A 16,837-nucleotide genomic window follows, 5' to 3' on the forward strand; every position below is an offset into this window, starting at 1 on the left:
GTGCGCGCCCAAGGTCCCCGCTCCCCGCCCGCCCGCCGCGGCCCGGCCCACTCCGAGCCGTCTCCCTCTCAATTTGGGAGCCGCGCGTCTGGGGACAAAGCGGGAGGGAGCGCCGGGGACAGCGGGGGGCCGCGGGTCGCCACGCCCCTCCCGGCTCGGCGGGACCCTCGGCAGCGCCCTCTCCCTGTCCCGCCCCCCTCTTCGCGGGCCCCCATCCTCCTCGGCCCCTCCCCGGCCTCCCCACAAGTTCTCCCGCCTCGCCCTCGGACCCCGCCCCTTGTCCGCTTCTCCTCAGCCGGCCCTGCGGCCGCCCCTCACCGAGTAGCGGGTTCCCCCGGAGCCGCCTCCTCCGCCGGGCCTCGGCCCGTCCCGCCGGCCGCCGCCTCATGTGCCCCGCGTCGCCATCGCATTTGCCGCCACCCTCGCCTCTCCTCCTCCTCCTTCGCCGCCACCGCCGCCTCAGTCTCCAGCCGAGACCGAAGCCCCTCCCGCAGCCGCCTCCTCCCGCTCCCGCCCCCCGGACCCTCGAGCAGGCGCCTGCGCACTACGCGCCGCGGTGGGGGCGGGGGCGTCCCGCAGCGGTCCGGGAGCAGGGGGCGCGCGGCACGTGGTGCTCGGGTGGGAGGGGGCTCCGCGGAGCGCGCGAGCGGCGGCGCGAACGTCCGACTTCCCGCGGTCAGGTCCGCGCGCGCTCCCGGGCGGTCTGGGACGCCGCAGGGGCGCGGCGCGGGTAGCACCCCCCCCCCCCCCCCCGCCTGGAGCCCGGACCCCAGTTGCGCGCAGACTTCGCCTCCGGGACAATTCATTCCTCCAGCTCGATTCTTGGGACAGGAGTGCCCCGCCGGCAGTGCCTCACTTGGAGCGTGCTACTAACAGCTCGTGAGGACACGCCTTACCTGGGTATCCTGGGTTGGTCCAGCGAGCCCCGGAGTTGTCTTCTGTGCGCTCGGCCAAGGCCTGGGTCAGTGTAACATGGGATGCTGATGCTCCGTTGTAGGTTCTGCTCTACAATTACTCGAGGATCCTACGGGCCCCCGTCGGGTTAACCATCCTCTCTTCTTTCGAGTCGTGGCTTTTAGTGGCGTTCTAGATAGTTTTGAGGTCTTGGACTTCTCGGATTAGCAAGACCCTAATAGGCCATTTCCTCTTAACCCCTTCCATCCCAGCAGGATTCCATTCAAAGGACTTTCTAAAAATTTGTATGCATAGGACTCTCCAGTTTTAAACTGTCTCGTAGGAATCTGAAAACTCCTCAAATGCTTTAAGTAGAGTGAGTCCGTGCATAACAAGGCAAGGCATACTAAGGAGATGCGAGAGAACTTGATTTTGTATAGTGTTTGACAACTCCTGTGCTCCTGAATTATCTCATTTGACCATCACAATACCATAGGATAGGCGTTTATTTTATCCTTTTGACTAGAGAGGAAATTAAGCTCTAACAAGTGAGGTGACTTGCTACACATCGGACCACCACCCTCACCCCAAAAGCCAGGCCCTAATGGCTAGTCCAAATGTTGAAAACTTGAGGGCTGGGCATCTGGCCCACTGACAGTTTTATTTGGCCAGTATGCTGTTTTCCAAAAATATAAATTAATTGCCAAATTTTTAAAATCCACATTTCTGGCTTCTCTCTAAAAAGGCAAAAAATTTACTTGCTTTGAGCCTCTATTTTCACGTGGCAGCTACTTCTGAGTAACATCTGTTTATCCAAGGCAGGCACTGCCCCTACTCAGCTGCTTGAAACATTTTCATTACCTGCTTGGCCTCTGTATTTAAGTTCTCCTCCTCCTGTACTTGCCATGTCCCTCCTCCCCCCAGTATCACATTACCTCCCTACAAATGTATTTAAAATGACAAGTGTGAAGACCCTGTAAATATATGAAAATATGAATAAACAACACGTTAACTAAAATAACAAAAGAGACATCATTGAACATGCTGATTAAAACATTAAAACTCTCACATGCCACTAGTGCAAATATAAATTGGTACAAATCATTTTGGAACACTGTTTGGTAATATTTACTAAAGCTGAATCTATGAATACACTACGACCCTGCAATTCCATGGGAATTCCACAGCAATGTGTACAAATGTTCACCAAAATATTTGTACTAGAGTATTCATAGCAGCACTATTTGTACTAGCCAAAAAACTGGAAACTACCAAAAATGCCCATCAACTGTAGGAAGGATAGATAAATTGTGTTTTATTTACACAATGGCACATTAGGCAGCAATGGGAATAAACAATCTACAGTTGCACATAACAAGATAGATAAATCTCACAAAAGTTTTCATTTATATAAAGTTCAAAAACAGGTAGAACTAATCTATGCTGTTAGAAGTAAGGATGGTGGTCACCCTGGAGGAAGGATAGTTACTGGAAGGGAGCATGAGAGGGCTTCTGGGGGCTGGCCCTGTTCTGTTCTTCATCTGGATGCTGAATACACAGGCATGTTCAGTTGTCACAGCTGAGCTGTACACTTTTATGTGGTATATTAAGACTTCAATAAAAACCTTTAAAATGGTGTTAAAACATTTGATTATGCATATATAACATAAATACATAATATATAAATATGTATTATATATTATATACAAATAATATATATAATTAAATGTTCATTAGGTATTATCAGGTATTATTTTCCTATAAATTCATGGATGAACCTGCTGGGGAAGGATTCCCATCTTTTAGCATTGGCTGCTCTTCATGGAGATTGGGAACAATACACTTTCTATATTTGTTACCTTACTACCAAGCCTGCAGCCCCATCTTTCTTCTGGTAGAGCAATCTTTTTTTTTTTTTTTGTGAGGAAGATCAGCCCTGAGCTAACGTCCATGCTAATCCTCCTCTTTTTGCTGAGGAAGACCGGCTCTGAGCTAACATCTATTGCCAATCCTCCTCCTTTTTTTCCCCCAAAGCCCTAGTAGATAGCTGCACATCCTTCTAGTTGCTGTATGTGGGACGCGGCCATGAGGCCAGAGAAGCTGTGCGTCGGTGCACGCCCGGGATCCAAACCCGGGCCGCCAGTAGCGGAGCGCACGCACTTAACCGCTAAGCCATGGGGCCGGCCCTAGAGCAATCTTTTAAACATGGAAATAATGAGACCCAAGGACGCTACGTTGTTTTACCTGCAGAGAGTTAAAAAACCAGAAATATAACCGAAGCCTCTTGTCTCCTAGTCAGGACTCTTCTTTCTCTCCTCTCTCACCTTGCCAGCTAGTGACATCCTTTAATCCAGTTACAGGTGGGGAAACTGAGGCCAGAAACCTAAGCCAGAGAATCTCTGGTCCAGGCATTCACCAGGGTCCAGAGCAAACCAGGGCACCTGCTAGAATATGAGTTCCCTGAAGGTGGACCCACTGCATCCCAGCTCCTAGAGCAGAGCCCAGCACACAGTAGGTGCTTAGCAAGTATATGCAGGGTGGATGTGTGAATGAAGGCTCTCGCCATTGCTAGCAGAAAAAGACAGGCAACCAGAAAGAGGAAAAAAAGCCCCAAGTTTCAAACAGGGAAATGGGTCTGGTTTCCAGCTTCTGGCAGGCAGTGGTGGAGCTGGGTGCTGTGAGAACCACATCACTTTTTATTCACATGGGGCTCAGGCAGGAAAGGATCAAAACCCAGTTTCTGAACTTGAGAGTCGCCCTGGGGCTCTGTGGTTTGGGAACTGTAGGGTCAACTTGACAACTGCAGTGTGTCACTGTTTCCATTACATGGAATGTAATGGGTCCCCACTTGTCTGGTAAACTCAAAGCAGATTCTTCTGTTCGGGGGGATGGGAGCAGAGGCCAGAGAGGTAGGATTTGAGAAAACTCCCTGTTGGTAACACGAAGCACTGCCTGCCCCAGACTGGCCACATAATAAGGAAGAATTGTTAAAGAAGCCTTTGATTACATGTGTTAATGGGAAGAGGGTATTGGTAACACAACCCCTCCCCGCATAATCCCCAGCAGTTTCAGTTAACCTGTGGAACACATTATACTGTTCCTCCCTGCCACAGGGATGTTGGCTGAAGCAGACTTTTTTGTTATCAAAAATTTTTTTGAATAGATAATACAAGTAGTATAGACAGAATCATAAGATGACCCCTCACCAGTATCTCCCAGAGCCTGGTTAGCAGTTTCTTGTCTATTAATGCTGGATTTTAAATTAAGGTTAAAAAATTAAGGTCAATCTACTTGCAAATAAGGGGCAGGTGAAGTTTGTGCGGAATTTAGGGGTGGGAGGTGAAGTGACCTGCTCTGCTCTGGTACCACCCACCTGGCAAGGACTTTTGGACATGCCCAGAATGCAGTGCACTGGCTCAGGACCTGCCCTGCTTTGGTGAGCAGCAGTGGGGCAGGTGCACAGTCCTCGAATGTCTGGAAGCCCTGGGTTCAGAAGTCCGCTCTGCTCAGCTGTTTGCACTCCTGTTTACTCGTATTTCTAAGATGGTGTGAGAACGTGATGATGAAATGTATATAAAATCACATTGCTATACGGTAATTTTCCATTGTAAACTGGTCTATAGTGGTTATCATTATTGGTTGGATAGCTCAGCCATTTATTTGCTGTGTGATCAGGCTGTTCTTAACCTCTCTGAGCCTTTGGTTTCCTCATCTGTAAAATGGGGATAATGAGATCTACCTGCTGGGGCTGTTGTGAAGATTAAATAAAGTATGCAAAGTATGTAAAGTGCCTAAACCTTGTAGTCTCTCAAGGCATTATTCCCCTCCCAAAGTGTGCTTTAGAGGGAGCCAGGTCATTTGGGTGTTCAAAAGCACCTAACACAAGAACCTTAGGAAAACATTTTAAATCTCTGGAGCAGGCATTCGTCACCTGAGACAGGGGTCCATACTGGTGTCTTTTGCAATTCAGAACTGTTCTTTCACAAGACATGATTCCATGTCAGCAGCACTACAGTCTGATTCAGCCTTCTAATCACCATTATCCACACCCTCTTAGAATCTTTTAAAATATGCGAGCAGTCTCCCCAGAAAGATTAGTGGGTACCAAAGCCAGGGCTGTGGCTCTTGGGGCTGTCCTTGGACAAATGCTGCAAGGTCCTTGGAACCCAGTGCCTGTTTTTAGAAGGAGAGGGGATGTCTCACCCTCCCCACCCCAGGCACCTCTAGAGGCTGCCTTAGCCTAGCCATGTCATCTGGAAACTTCCACTGCCCCTGCCTGTTCCTGTCACCCCTCTTTACCCCTCAAGTCCCCAAGACACTATTATATGGCCTAATGTTTTCTCCCCCGTGATTCCCCCCAGCCCTTGAGCCTGGGGCCTTCCCATTCCAACCCCAACTCGCAGCATCCTCTGTTCCTTGTCCAGTTCATTCTTCATCATCCCCTCACTCGGAGCTCTTCTTAGCTCAAGGCAAAAGCTGCACATACCTCCCTTCCCGTCTGGTCACTCAGCTCCCTTGGGCTATATATAGCACAGCTGTGCGTTAGACTGTGCAGAGCTTCAAGTCCTAGCCCCCTCTTTCCCCACCCATTCTCCTCCCCCAACACTATAGGGAGAACAGCCTGAAGCTTCCAGTTAGGCCCAGGAAGCCCAACAAGGAGAAGGTTGCAGAGGGACAAGAAAGGGTGTGCTGAATTTGGGACCACCCAGAACATGGTAACCTTCCCCTCTGTTGTCAGGGACTTTCCACTTCTCTCCTAGCCTGCTACCCCTTCCCTGCCACTTGCTTATTCTGGAGGGAGAGAGGCAAGCAGTGTGCAGGGGAATTCTAACAATCGTTTTATTTAACCCTTACAATGTCCTCTGAGTATATGCTACCTCCATTTTACAGATAACAATATAGATTCAAAAGAGGCTAAGTGGTATAAGACCAGGTATTTAGAGAGTGGTCAGTCAAGCAGCTAACTGACCCCATGCCTGACTCTGACTTATACTCTGGATCCATTAAGTCTGTCTGCATCGTTCAATTAGACCCTTCTAAATTAGAATTTCTTTTAGTGTGCCTTGATCTGGAAGAAAAAGAGTTTTACTAAGCAAACTACTAATGTACAAACACTTAAAATAATTATTAAAGACTTGGCATATTAACAAAAATGATGTTACCATACTTTATCTTATCTGTTTACTAAAGCAGGACTCTACAGAAATCTTTTCCTTGAAGTTTTAGTTACTGTGTGTTCTCAGAAGTTTTTGAAATAAAAAGCAATTTTATTTCTTCTATTTCAAGACTTTTCCTCCACTTTACATTCATTTTCCCGTTAGTCCAAAGTAGTGAGATTTGATTTTAGAAATGGTTAGAAGTCTAGTCCTTTTTTCTGTCACTTACTATGACCTTAAGAAGACATTTAACCCAAGCCTCAGTTTTTCATCTGTGAAATGGCAATAATAACAGTACCTAACTCATAGAGTTGTGAGGATTAAATAAAATTTAATAAATAAAATGTAGTTAAATATTTAAAGCAGTTAGCACACTTCTTGCCCATAGGTGCTCAGTAAATCATAGCAACTATTATCATCTTCTCAGTTCTGGGCTAAGATGCTGTGGGAGCATCACCATAATCTCAACAAGGAGAAGCTGAACTTTGCTTTCCATAGCTTGGCCCCTGTTCCCCGAAGGGCTTGGAGTTGATCCTGATTCTTGCCCTGTCTCATCCAGATATTTCCATCCCCCCATCTCTGCCCCCACCCCCCTCCATCTCTTGAGAGTTCAGGCCACTGTTGGGACCAGGCGAGTCAGACCAGGAAAGTGTGTGTGAATGACTGGGAGGAGAGTTCTCATGGACGCTGGGGATATGTGAAGGCCCTGGGGAGTTGCTGTGACCCTGAGTCTCTTCCTAGAGCAGTGAGTGCTGGGGAGCGAAAAGAGCGACATCAGCTGCTGGACAAATTTCCAGTGCTGAAAAGCCCCTTTAGGACAGACACACAGGGATGAGAGTCATCTGGGGAAGGAATAAAGGCCTGGGATGGAGTGGGACTCTCCATAGTGCATCCAGATCTTTCTCCACTTGCTTAGCAAGAAGGTACTTTCTTTTTTTCTCCTAATCAAGGGTCCCATGATTGATGAGCACTCCTAAGCTTCAATCTGGAGAGAGTTTCAGCTTAGCCAACCCCTTGGGGAACAGATTAGAAGTACAAACCTTGGAGCCAGCCAGACCCAGGTTCAGATCATGACACAGCCATGTATAAGCCATGGACCCTCGGATAAGTCATTTAGCCTCTTAGAAGCTCAGTTCCCTCGTCTATGAACAAACTGCTACATACTGCATAGAATAGTTGAAAGGTCTGAATGCAAATACCTGGCACAGAATAGGCGCTAATGCTGGTCACTGTCATCTCTGTAACCTGAGTGAACATCAGCCCCACAGGCAGTATAAAGAGCTCTGGAGATGTGACGGAAGTCCCAGTTGTTTCAAACTCTTGAACAAATCTCCTTGGTCCAGAAACATCCTTGGAAGGATCAAAACCAATACCAGAGAGCTTGCCCCCCACAATTGGGGCATTTTATTTATATCTCATATTGTTTATAAGAGTATTTGAGACAGTTTGACTTGGGGCAGAACCCAGGATCTCTACCCATACTCGTCTCTATATTCCCATCTCTGTTCTCCACATCAAGTCTGTCTCTGATCCAGCCACTTATGTCCGTGGGAATTAAAAGGTTGAATTTAGTTAAGGGCTCCCCTCCATCTGGTCTTTTGTTACTTTCCAGTGCTTAGAGCTCCAGCCAGGAACTCAGCAGATGGGGGGTTAAGACTAATGCCCTGTCCTATCTCCTCCCCTCTCCATTCCTAACTTCAAAGTCTCCATAAAGCCTGTCACTGCTTCCTTGACCCCATAGTGGCAGCTCCATCTTAGCTCTTGGCTGGTTCAAAACAGCAGACGCTGAGCCCTGGCCCGGCTGCTCGCACTCCACTTTCTAGCCATCTCCTTGGGTAAGCACCAGCATGCTGAGGACCTGAGGGGCCAACAGTCCTTGCTCCTCTAGGAGAGGGGCAACTAGGAATAGAAGTTGCCTCAAGCAGGGAGTGTCTCGTGCTTAAAAGGCAGCCCACAGGCAGAAACCTTGGTCTAAGGACCAGGACTCTGGGACTCTGTCTAGTTTGTGATCAGAGCAGACATTTACAGGGGTTAAAAAGTAAAGCAATAGGGGTCACCAGCTCAGGGATGGAAGCAAGGGGTTGGCAATTGTAAAGAATCTGGCAAGAGATGGACCTGGAAACAGGGTAACTGCTCAGGGACCAGAATTTGTCCTGTTAGTATTAGTGTCCAAAATCTATGCTAAATTATACACAAACCAACGTGCAATCATTTTAATCTCTGGCTCTGGTGATTCCGTAACCAGTGCTTTTAACACTGTCTGGGATGGCTCTGGCTCCCTGGGGCCAGACACTGCTCTGTAGCTCCCTTAGGAGCAACCGTCACAGACTCAAGGCCAGTGGGAGTCCTAAGGCTCAAGGCCTGTTCCCCCCACCCTCATCTGTGGATTTTTCCAGCTGTTTTTCTTGGCCCAAGGATCACACTCATAGGGATACAGATGGAAGAGGGGGAAGCAGAGAAAACAGTGAAGTCAGAACGAGCTGGGGAAGAGGCAAATGTTAGGAAGAAGAGATGGAGAAATGGCACTAGTGGTCCAGCCACCTGAGACATCTTTTCAAGTAGCAGCTGTGTTGGGCATGGTAAGAGAGGGTCTTAGCAGGCAACTCCCTCCTTTCCACTCCAGACTGAGGAGAATCAGAGTTCTTATTGTGGCATGCCTCCTTCCAGGACTGGGCTGAAGCATAGGAGCCCCAGCTGCTAACATCTGGGGGCAGGATCATGTCTGCTAACAAAGGCTGGTGGGTACCACCCGAGGGCGAAGACAGCGTGTCTGAGAAGTTCCTGAGGAAGACCAGGGAGTCTCCGCTGGTGCCTATAGGTGAGTGGGAAAGGAACGGGGGGCGAGGAGGGGGCATTCTCTCAGAGAGAACATGTCTCCTATTCCTTTGAAAAGATGAAGCAAGAACTCAAGTGGTCATACATACCCCCTGAACAATCAACAGCTAGAGGAGGACTGAACCAACAGCAAAGGTGCCAAAGGACAAAGCCACATCCCCTGACAATGAAATGACGAGTCTGGACGGGTGGAGGTGGCGTCCAAGCCCAGTGCATGGGATACAGAGCAACTTGGGCACCAAGGCCAGTGTCAGGACAGGAAGGAGTAGTTTGGGGTCTCCCAGGGCGTCCTTCCTCAAGGCCCTGGGAGAACGGGAAAACAGCTGTGGGAGCCAGCAGTGGTCAGAGAAGGGCCCTGAGCAGAGCTAATGGGCTTGATGGACTATTTGTATACGGAGGAAGCGAGTCATTGGAGCAAGGCAGCCACTTTGAAAATGACATTGAGAGGAAACAATTTTTTTTTTTTTGTGAGGAAGATCAGCCCTGAGCTGACATCCATGTCTATCCTCCTCTTTTTTTTTGCTGAGGAAGACTGGCCCTGGGCTAACATCCATGCCCACCTTCCTCCACTTTATATGGGATGCCGCCACAGCATGGCCTGACAAGCGGTGCGTTGGTGTGCGCCTGGGATCCAAACCCGGGCCGCCAGCAGTGGAGCTCAAGCACTTAACCGCTACATCACCGGGCCGGCCCCACAACTCAATATTCTAAAGATTGCCCCCCCTCTCACCCTCCCCACGACACAGCAGGAAAGCAGCTGTTTATCTAGATGCCCAGCCTGCCTAGTGAGGTGTCTCTTATCAGGAGAGTGATGTGCTTGGTGACTGAGGGTCAAGGGTCATGTTCTCTGCCTACAGGCTTAGGAGGCTGTCTGATGGTGGCAGCATACAGGATTTACCGGCTGAAAGCTCGTGGTTCCACCAAGATGTCCATACACCTGATTCACACCCGAGTGGCAGCGCAGGCCTGTGCTGTGGGTGCCATCATGCTGGGTGAGTATCTGGTGGGGTCACAGGACAGTGAAGGCAAGACTTAGGCAAAATCGGGCTGTGAGTCCTGACAGTTAAGGGTCCATGATTTCAGTCCCTGTTCCCTATGCTGGGCTCCACATCAAGTCCTTGGTGAAGCCCTTGTACTGAGACATTTTCAGGGCTCCCTGTTTAACTTCCTGCCCCAGGCCTGTGGGGATGGTGCACAGTCTGTTTCATGAGAGTTTGTCCTAGAGGTGAGAAAAATCACACAGCAGAACATACGCTGAATTTCTCTTCCTATCTGGATCAAAAGCAGACAGCTACTTACTAGCTGTGTGACAGTGGACAAATCCCTTTCTCTGAGCCTCGGTTTCCCCATGTGTAACATGATGATAATCACCCCTGGCTTGTCTACCTCACAGGCTGCTGTGAGGTTTCTCAGATAGATAATATATGTGAAAGTGCTTTGTGAACTGTTAGATGGGGTGTTCCCCATGCTGTGTGGTCAGGTGCCTGTAGCAGCTGTTGAGACCTAGGGCAGAAAGATGAGCAGGGCAGCTGGACTCTCAGGGGAACGGCTCGAGTTGGACCCCTGGGACTCTGCAGTTGTTACTCCTCTCTGGGACCCATCAAGGAGCCAGAGGATGGGTGGAGGGTGCAATGTCACGGGGCATTTTTCCTTCTCCCTCACACAGGTGCTGTGTACACGATGTATAGAGACTACATCAAGAGAACAGCACAGGATGCCGGGGAGAAGTAGGAGTCCTATAGGGTCTGGGGCAGTCAGACCCTCTTAAATCAATCCCAAAACTACGCTCCTAATAAAGTAGTTTTGAGGAAAATCAATGGTCTCTTCTTCACATGGAGGAGAGCAGAGTAAGGGACTGGTAGTGGCTGGTGGAAGGACTTAGAGCAACAAGCTGGAGATCAGAGTTCCGGCCCCCAACTCCAGGGGAAAAGAGACTCTTAGGGGGCAGAGGAGGAGGGGTAGTAGACCTCCGATCACAGAAACCCAACAAGTCCCACCCAGAAGCGTGGTAGAGAAGACGGACGCCAGGAGTAGGAGTGGGAGGGTGGGGGCAGTAAAGAGGCCTCAATGCTCATGGGAACACTGAATTAAGAGGCAGGCATTCCTCCTACCACAGGCTGCTTCCCTGGGGACCCAGGCAGGAAGAAGGCTGCAGCTGGGAGCAGAGACAGTGAAGCCTCATGGGAGATGACACATATCCAGAACCCAAGTACCAGGACTAGACTGTGCTGGAGGAAAGGAGGCAGAGGGGTGGGGATAAAAGGAACAGAGCAAGGCAGAAGTCAGAATGTTCTGTTCACTTATAAACCATGTCTAAGGTCAAATTTATAAAAAAAAAAAAAAATTCCACGTAAATTCTGAAGACAAGGCCCCTTGGGGTTACACACTTTCATCTCCTTCTCCCTCCCCGAGCCCAAGCTCCTCTCTGTTCCCTGGGAATGGAGCCAGGCAGAGGCCACAGAAGGAACTAGGAGGCCAAATACTCCTTCCTCACTGGTTGGAGGCTCTTGGGTTGTTAAAGATGGCCACAGCAGCAACCAGACACTCTCTGACAATGTGGAGTCCAAGTTACACCGGGTCCCAGCTTCAAGTCCAGCATGCAGCCCACTGTAGGGAGCAGGAGCTGCCAGGAGTCCTGGCACTCACATGGGGTAATTGAGCACAACATCCTGCTTGGCGAGCTCCAACAACATAGGATCATCGAAGAACTTGCTGATGCTCACGTCTTCACTCAGGCCCTGCAGAGAGTGGGGGCAAATGCAAGAATGAGCCCTATGTGGCGGCTGACTGAGCTGGGGGCCGTCTGAGACCTGTGCTTGAGTGGGAGGCTGGTGGGGGATGGAAAGTCGCCCGAACTATTTCAGGAGCCCTGTCCTCAGGGTATCGTCACAGGGGAGGAGACGGCTCTCCTCTCCAGCCAGACTGGGTCCCAGGTCTTGTTGCCTGAGACCTATACAGATCGCCTCTCTCTACATTGTACAGTAAACTGCTCTTAGTCTTTGGGAGAAGGGTCCAAAAGGAATAAATGAAGAGAGATCCAACTCCTGTTGAGACCCCTGGGGGTTGAGAGGTGGCGATGGGCCTGAAGGACACATACCTTCCTACGACGGGTTTTGATCATGAATTCCCGGGCCAGGTGAGGAGCTGGCTGTGGTTCCAAGGGGCGGATGACAATGCTCTTGTCCAGAGGATCACCAGGAACAATCTGAGAGGCAAAGGGGTTTCAAATGCTGCAGGCAGACTTCCTAGAGCATTCAGGCCTGGGTCCAGGACTCTTCTCTAGCATGCTGGAGATCTCACATGGAAGGGGAACAGGTCAGAGGGCACTGGCCTTGTAAAGGAGGGAGGTCAAGCTGGCCAGCCTGTACCATTTTCTCACCTGCCAATGGTGGAAGACAGACAAGGAAAAGGCCTGCCCCTGGGTATGAGTCCGCAGATCAGTCTCAAAGCCAAAAGAGTCGATGGCCGGGATGAAAGCTTTGATGGTGTAGAGAGGGGAGCCTGGGATGGGTGCATCCTGAGTCACATGCCCCCTGAGACAGGAAAACAAAGGCTGAGTCCCTAGTCCTACACAGGCCAAAAGCAGAGAAGCAATCTACTCCCAACCCAGAGTTACCATCAAAGAAAGAATAACACACTACAGAGGGCAGAAAAGTCTTGGGGCTCTCAGTGTAATTCCCTCTGGAAGTCAAAGGGGCACAGGACTCTGGGCAAGAGTGGCAACACTGATGGGGCAAGGCCCTATAGACATTCCCACCATTGACATGCTTCAGTACTTTCCCCAGGAGCTCTCCAAGGAATGGGGCCCAAGAAGGAATTTCAAATTTTAATCTGTGGTAAAGCTGAGGATAGCCTCATTCCTTTCCTACTTTCTTCTGAAAAATCAGCTCACTAGGTTTCAGAGGTAGAGAGGGTGGGGGAGGCCAATCTCCTCTTCCCTGCAGTAGTCAGTTACTTCTTGCTCTGCTCTTGCCCTCCGCACACTCCCTAACATGCCTGGGGCTGCTCACCTGCGCCTGGCCAGGACAGTATAAACAGCAGAGACACAATCTGCAGGGGCCTGGACCTCCACAAAGTAGTAAGGCTCCATCAGACGAGGAGTGGCCTGCAACAGAGCAAGAAGGCTTCCTCAGCTTGGCAAAGGCTGAGAACAAAACACTTGGATGAAAGGAAGGCTGGGGGACAGTAGTCTCGAGGCCCCACTTCATGCCCTGGAGCAGGCCCGCCCCACTCACTTACCATGAGGAAGGCAGAATAGACAACTCTCCTGGCCGTGGGGATGATCTGGCCTCCGCCCCGGTGCAAGGGCTCCTGAGCAACCACTGCATCCAGGATCTTAAACTTGACATTTCGAATCACTGAAAAGGAGATGAGGCAGCCAACTGAGGAGTGGTTCTGGTGCTAGTCAAGGGCCCACGGACAGAGCAGCAAGGGGCCTCTTGCAGCACTGCAGAAGATATGGTAGAAGATCACCCTGCAGATGGGCGTTCTAATAGATTGTACAAGGCCTGTAGCAGAAGTCAGAAGGTAAGCACACGTTTTTAGTGCTTGTTTCAGGCCATGCTCAGGCATCACAAAGCCTCCCTAGAAGTTTATGGGCTTCTTTTGCAGATAATTATTTTTGGATATAGAATAAGTTCTAGGAATTGCACATTTGTTCCCACTAAGTCCAATCCTGGTCTATAAACCACTCTAATCCCATGCTCCTTTTGATATCTCTCCTCAACCACATTCCTTCTCGAGAATGAGCAGCAAATGTCAACCTAGAAATGACTTCATTTCCAGAATGTACCAAGTGGTAGCATCAGGATAGGGAGGGAGGGAGAAGAGAGGAAACTGGCCCAGGACATGGGATGGCCCTGTGTGTCCCAAGCTGCTTCTCCTGCCAGGTCCCAAAGATGAGCCCACCCCACCTCATACACCCAGGCACAAGGACCCTAGAGGACTGGGGTGGAAGAGACAGAGAGGCACTGGTGGACTTACACTCATCACAGAGGGGCCCCTCCCTGGTCCCCCACTGGAAACCTTGAACGATGCTGTCCTTCACTGAGCCAAGAAGAGCCTTGTCCACCTGCACAAAACATGAAGGCCCCTTAGCAGTGACCCTGGCAACAGCCAAAGAGTTTAGAGGAAGGAAAAGGTAGGTACACTGGTAAGAGGACTCTCCTTCACCAGAAGACACAAAATACTTTTGGGAAAAGAAAAACACTCAAGAGCTAAGAGACACTTAACTCAAGAGGTAAGAGACTGCCACAAGGCTCCCATCAGTTCTGCTGTACCTCGGAGGGCAGGGTATCATCCACGAGGATGTTGGGGCCGGTGGCATCAGGGCCAAAAGCCCAGATGGAACGGGCAGCCAGCAGATCCCAATCATACTTGGTCTGGAAGAACTCTCCCAGCTTCTTCCTGGGGGAAGGAGGAGAGAATGGAGATGTCAGCTCTGTGATTGATGGCTCCTGGGGCTACAGATCCTGTCTTTCTGGAGGACAGGCACCTCAGTCTACCCACGCTATGCCCAGCCCAACAGCAAAGGGGGAGAGACCAAACTGCTTTCTAAGAGGACATGTGGTATTAGAAACCTGGTAGGGAAGCTGTGGTGCCTGTCTCCAATCAGTCCTGGAATCAGAGCTATGTTCTCACCTGTTCCACGTGATCTGGACCACCTCGTTCTCAATGTCCTCGGCGAGGCCCTTCTCAAGAGGCTCAGCAATCATGGTGATTTTGTTCCTAGTCAGAAAGGAAATGAGTAATGAGGAGGGTCAGCAGGACTAGCACAAGGGGCAGTCCTAATAAAAGGGTGACAGGGAACACCTAAGGCATTGACATCAGTGAAAGCCACAGGGGCAGAGTAGAGCACAAAGGACTCATTTTCTGTCTTCTTTCATCTGATCCACTCTTTAAGAAAGTAAAGTTTGGGGAAAAAAAATTTTTTTTAAACAGTATTAGTATGAGCCAGCCCTGATGGCCTAGTAGTTAAAGTTCAGCGCTCTCACCACTTCAGCAGCCCAGGTTCACTTCCCGGTTATGGAACCAGACCACCCATCTGTTAGTTGCCATGCTGTGGCAGCGGCTCACATAGAACTCAGACAATTTAGAACTACAGTATACACCCACGTACTGGGGCTTTGAAGAAAAAGAAAAAAAAAAGCTTTTTAAAACAGTGTTAGTATATTAAACAGTAAAACAGCAGAGTTGCTGCTAGGGCAAAATTTTAAGATGGTCGTAGTATATGGGGAGGAGAAGTGGCAATTACGAAACCATCCAGGGAGTACCTAAGGCAAAGAATTCCACAGTATCGTGTCCAAAGGCACAGGGATGAGAGGGCTGGGGTAAAACTCAAGTATCCTAAGCACTCCCATCCCAAGACTTAGAGATCTCTATGTCCACAGCGCTTGTGACTGGAGTGGAGCTGGCGGGGAGGGGAAAGTATCCCATATCAGTCCCAGGGGTACTATGACCCCCAGCTTACTTCTTATTGGGCGTTTCAGCAAAGCACTTGAGGGAGGATGTCTCCACCACCGTCTCACAAAACGTGACAACAGGGTCAGCCACCTGGGAAACAAAATAAATTGTTAGGCAGGGTCTAATTTTGTTGGAAAGAAAATTTTTTGCCAAAGGGAATTCCAAGGTTCCCTTGACACTACCTCCATGAGAACCCCTGTCTTAATCACATTCGTGCTAAGTACAATAACAGGCTGAAAGTCCGTACCATGAAGCCTGGGAAAACTTAGCATAGTGCAGAATTTATATTCCTGAGCCAAGAGTAAGTGGGGATCAAATCTGGACCTAAATTATAGTCCCCCAAGGTTATCTTTCAACATCCATTCAGCCACTCCACCAAACAACTCTTGAGGGTCTGTCCGAGCTGGCACTAGAGGCCAACTGGCAAGTACCCGCTCCATTCTCAACCCATGCTATCTGGGTAGCACAGCTCCCTCCTGAAGCTCCCACATGGCCTGCTACCGGGAAACCCAGTGTCTTCTATAGCACCAGTCCTGGGCACATCAGTAAGGGTCTAAGATGGGTACTTGAAGGTATTCATTCCCACCACAGCGCCTCGGAGAAAATGCGTGTCAACTGAGAGACTGAGGCCAAGCAATGGGCAGTTTAACTGAAGGGCTACATCAAGACTTGACAATGAATCCAGCAGAGCCAGTCCCCACTCTCTCCTTGAGATCATCCACTCTGAGCTCTACTCACCACAGATGGGTTAACTGTGCAACTATTTTCTTAACAAAAGACCAAGAATAACTTTGGCTTGAGAGCCTTGACTTTAAATATATGACATTGAGAATAACCCCACAGAAAGGGGCAAACCAGATCTCAAATACTGTCCTATGTAGGGAGCAGCAAATAACCCTTTTCCCAAACAGATCTCCTCTCCTCGTGCACACCTCTTCCCTTGGACCTTCCAGGGGAAGCAAGGGTTTAGTGGCTTATAAAATCAGTCTGGAGCTGTGAGCCAAGCTCCTGGCCATACAAGTGCTAAAGGAAGGGGCCACTGCTTTACCTTAATGTCTATCTCCGAGTACATCTTGCGCAAATCGTGCATCACACAGTCCAGGTACAGCTCCCCAGTACCCAGAATCACATGCTCGCCAGACTCTTCCACCTGAAACACAACAGCCCTGGTGGTCACAGCCTGGACTCTCTTGTGTCAGCAATAGCAGACAGAAACAGAATCAAGGCTAGAACCCAGGAGGAGGTGCCTGAACCCAGTATCAGAAACAGCCACTGCTCAGCATCAGTTCCAGCCTCTTCAGGAAGAATCGGTGGGGAGCAGCGACCTATGAGTCAGTCCTTAAGACCTATGGACCACTCAGCACAGTGCTACTGGGTGTAAGGTCACCAATTTAACTCTCATCTGGCTATTTAGGGAAAACCCTGCCCTCTATGTCTCTGAACATAAGAGGACTCTTTAGTCTGGCCAACTACTCAGAATGGCACTCTGG

General features: G+C 49.7%; 3 protein-coding genes across 14 annotated transcripts in view; 1 reads left to right on the forward strand and 2 right to left on the reverse strand.

Annotated features, from left to right (window-relative positions):
• GJC1 (gap junction protein gamma 1) overlaps positions 1 to 1,064 on the reverse strand; it is a 38,503-nt gene extending 37,439 nt beyond the window's left edge. For 7 of the 12 annotated variants that reach the window (XM_058561203.1, XM_058561195.1, XM_058561196.1 and 4 more), the window contains exon 1: positions 897 to 1,064. Coding sequence is in view for 3 of the 12 variants with exons in the window: in XM_058561204.1 (XP_058417187.1) it covers positions 319 to 388 (70 nt within the window). In the remaining 9 variants the exon portion in view is untranslated. Of the gene's footprint in view, positions 1 to 318; positions 459 to 896 lie in introns of those variants that run through there. The other 5 variants (XM_058561204.1, XM_058561192.1, XM_058561189.1 and 2 more) reach the window with 5 other exon arrangements.
• A 7,704-nt stretch (positions 1,065 to 8,768) lies between these two features.
• Positions 8,769 to 10,616, forward strand: HIGD1B (HIG1 hypoxia inducible domain family member 1B). Its single transcript, XM_058561206.1, has 3 exons — positions 8,769 to 8,868; positions 9,743 to 9,877; positions 10,552 to 10,616. Exons 1-3 carry the CDS (start codon positions 8,769 to 8,771, stop codon positions 10,614 to 10,616), a joined length of 300 nt encoding a protein of 99 aa, XP_058417189.1.
• Positions 10,617 to 11,192: 576 nt separating this feature from the next.
• EFTUD2 (elongation factor Tu GTP binding domain containing 2) overlaps positions 11,193 to 16,837 on the reverse strand; it is a 40,657-nt gene continuing 35,012 nt past the window's right edge. The window contains exons 19-28 of the mRNA XM_058561205.1: positions 16,396 to 16,497; positions 15,355 to 15,437; positions 14,526 to 14,612; positions 14,165 to 14,291; positions 13,869 to 13,956; positions 13,125 to 13,243; positions 12,896 to 12,990; positions 12,265 to 12,418; positions 11,983 to 12,090; positions 11,193 to 11,623 (exon numbers count right to left, since the gene is read on the reverse strand). Of these exons, the coding sequence (XP_058417188.1) occupies positions 11,528 to 11,623; positions 11,983 to 12,090; positions 12,265 to 12,418; positions 12,896 to 12,990; positions 13,125 to 13,243; positions 13,869 to 13,956; positions 14,165 to 14,291; positions 14,526 to 14,612; positions 15,355 to 15,437; positions 16,396 to 16,497 (1,059 nt within the window). The 3' untranslated portion in view covers positions 11,193 to 11,527. The remainder of the gene's footprint in view (positions 11,624 to 11,982; positions 12,091 to 12,264; positions 12,419 to 12,895; positions 12,991 to 13,124; positions 13,244 to 13,868; positions 13,957 to 14,164; positions 14,292 to 14,525; positions 14,613 to 15,354; positions 15,438 to 16,395; positions 16,498 to 16,837) is intronic.

This window comes from Diceros bicornis, chromosome 18 (assembly GCF_020826845.1).
Source record: "Diceros bicornis minor isolate mBicDic1 chromosome 18, mDicBic1.mat.cur, whole genome shotgun sequence".
Classification (NCBI taxonomy): Eukaryota; Metazoa; Chordata; class Mammalia; order Perissodactyla; family Rhinocerotidae; genus Diceros; species Diceros bicornis.

Bases quoted from the DNA above. Each gene is read 5' to 3' on its own strand.
- HIGD1B (XM_058561206.1), top strand. From the start codon at position 8,769: ATGTCTGCTAACAAAGGCTGGTGGGTACCACCCGAGGGCGAAGACAGC. The intron at 8,869-9,742 runs GTGAGTGGGAAA...CTCTGCCTACAG, and splicing joins GTCTCCGCTGGTGCCTATAG to GCTTAGGAGGCTGTCTGATG. The intron at 9,878-10,551 runs GTGAGTATCTGG...TCCCTCACACAG, and splicing joins TGTGGGTGCCATCATGCTGG to GTGCTGTGTACACGATGTAT.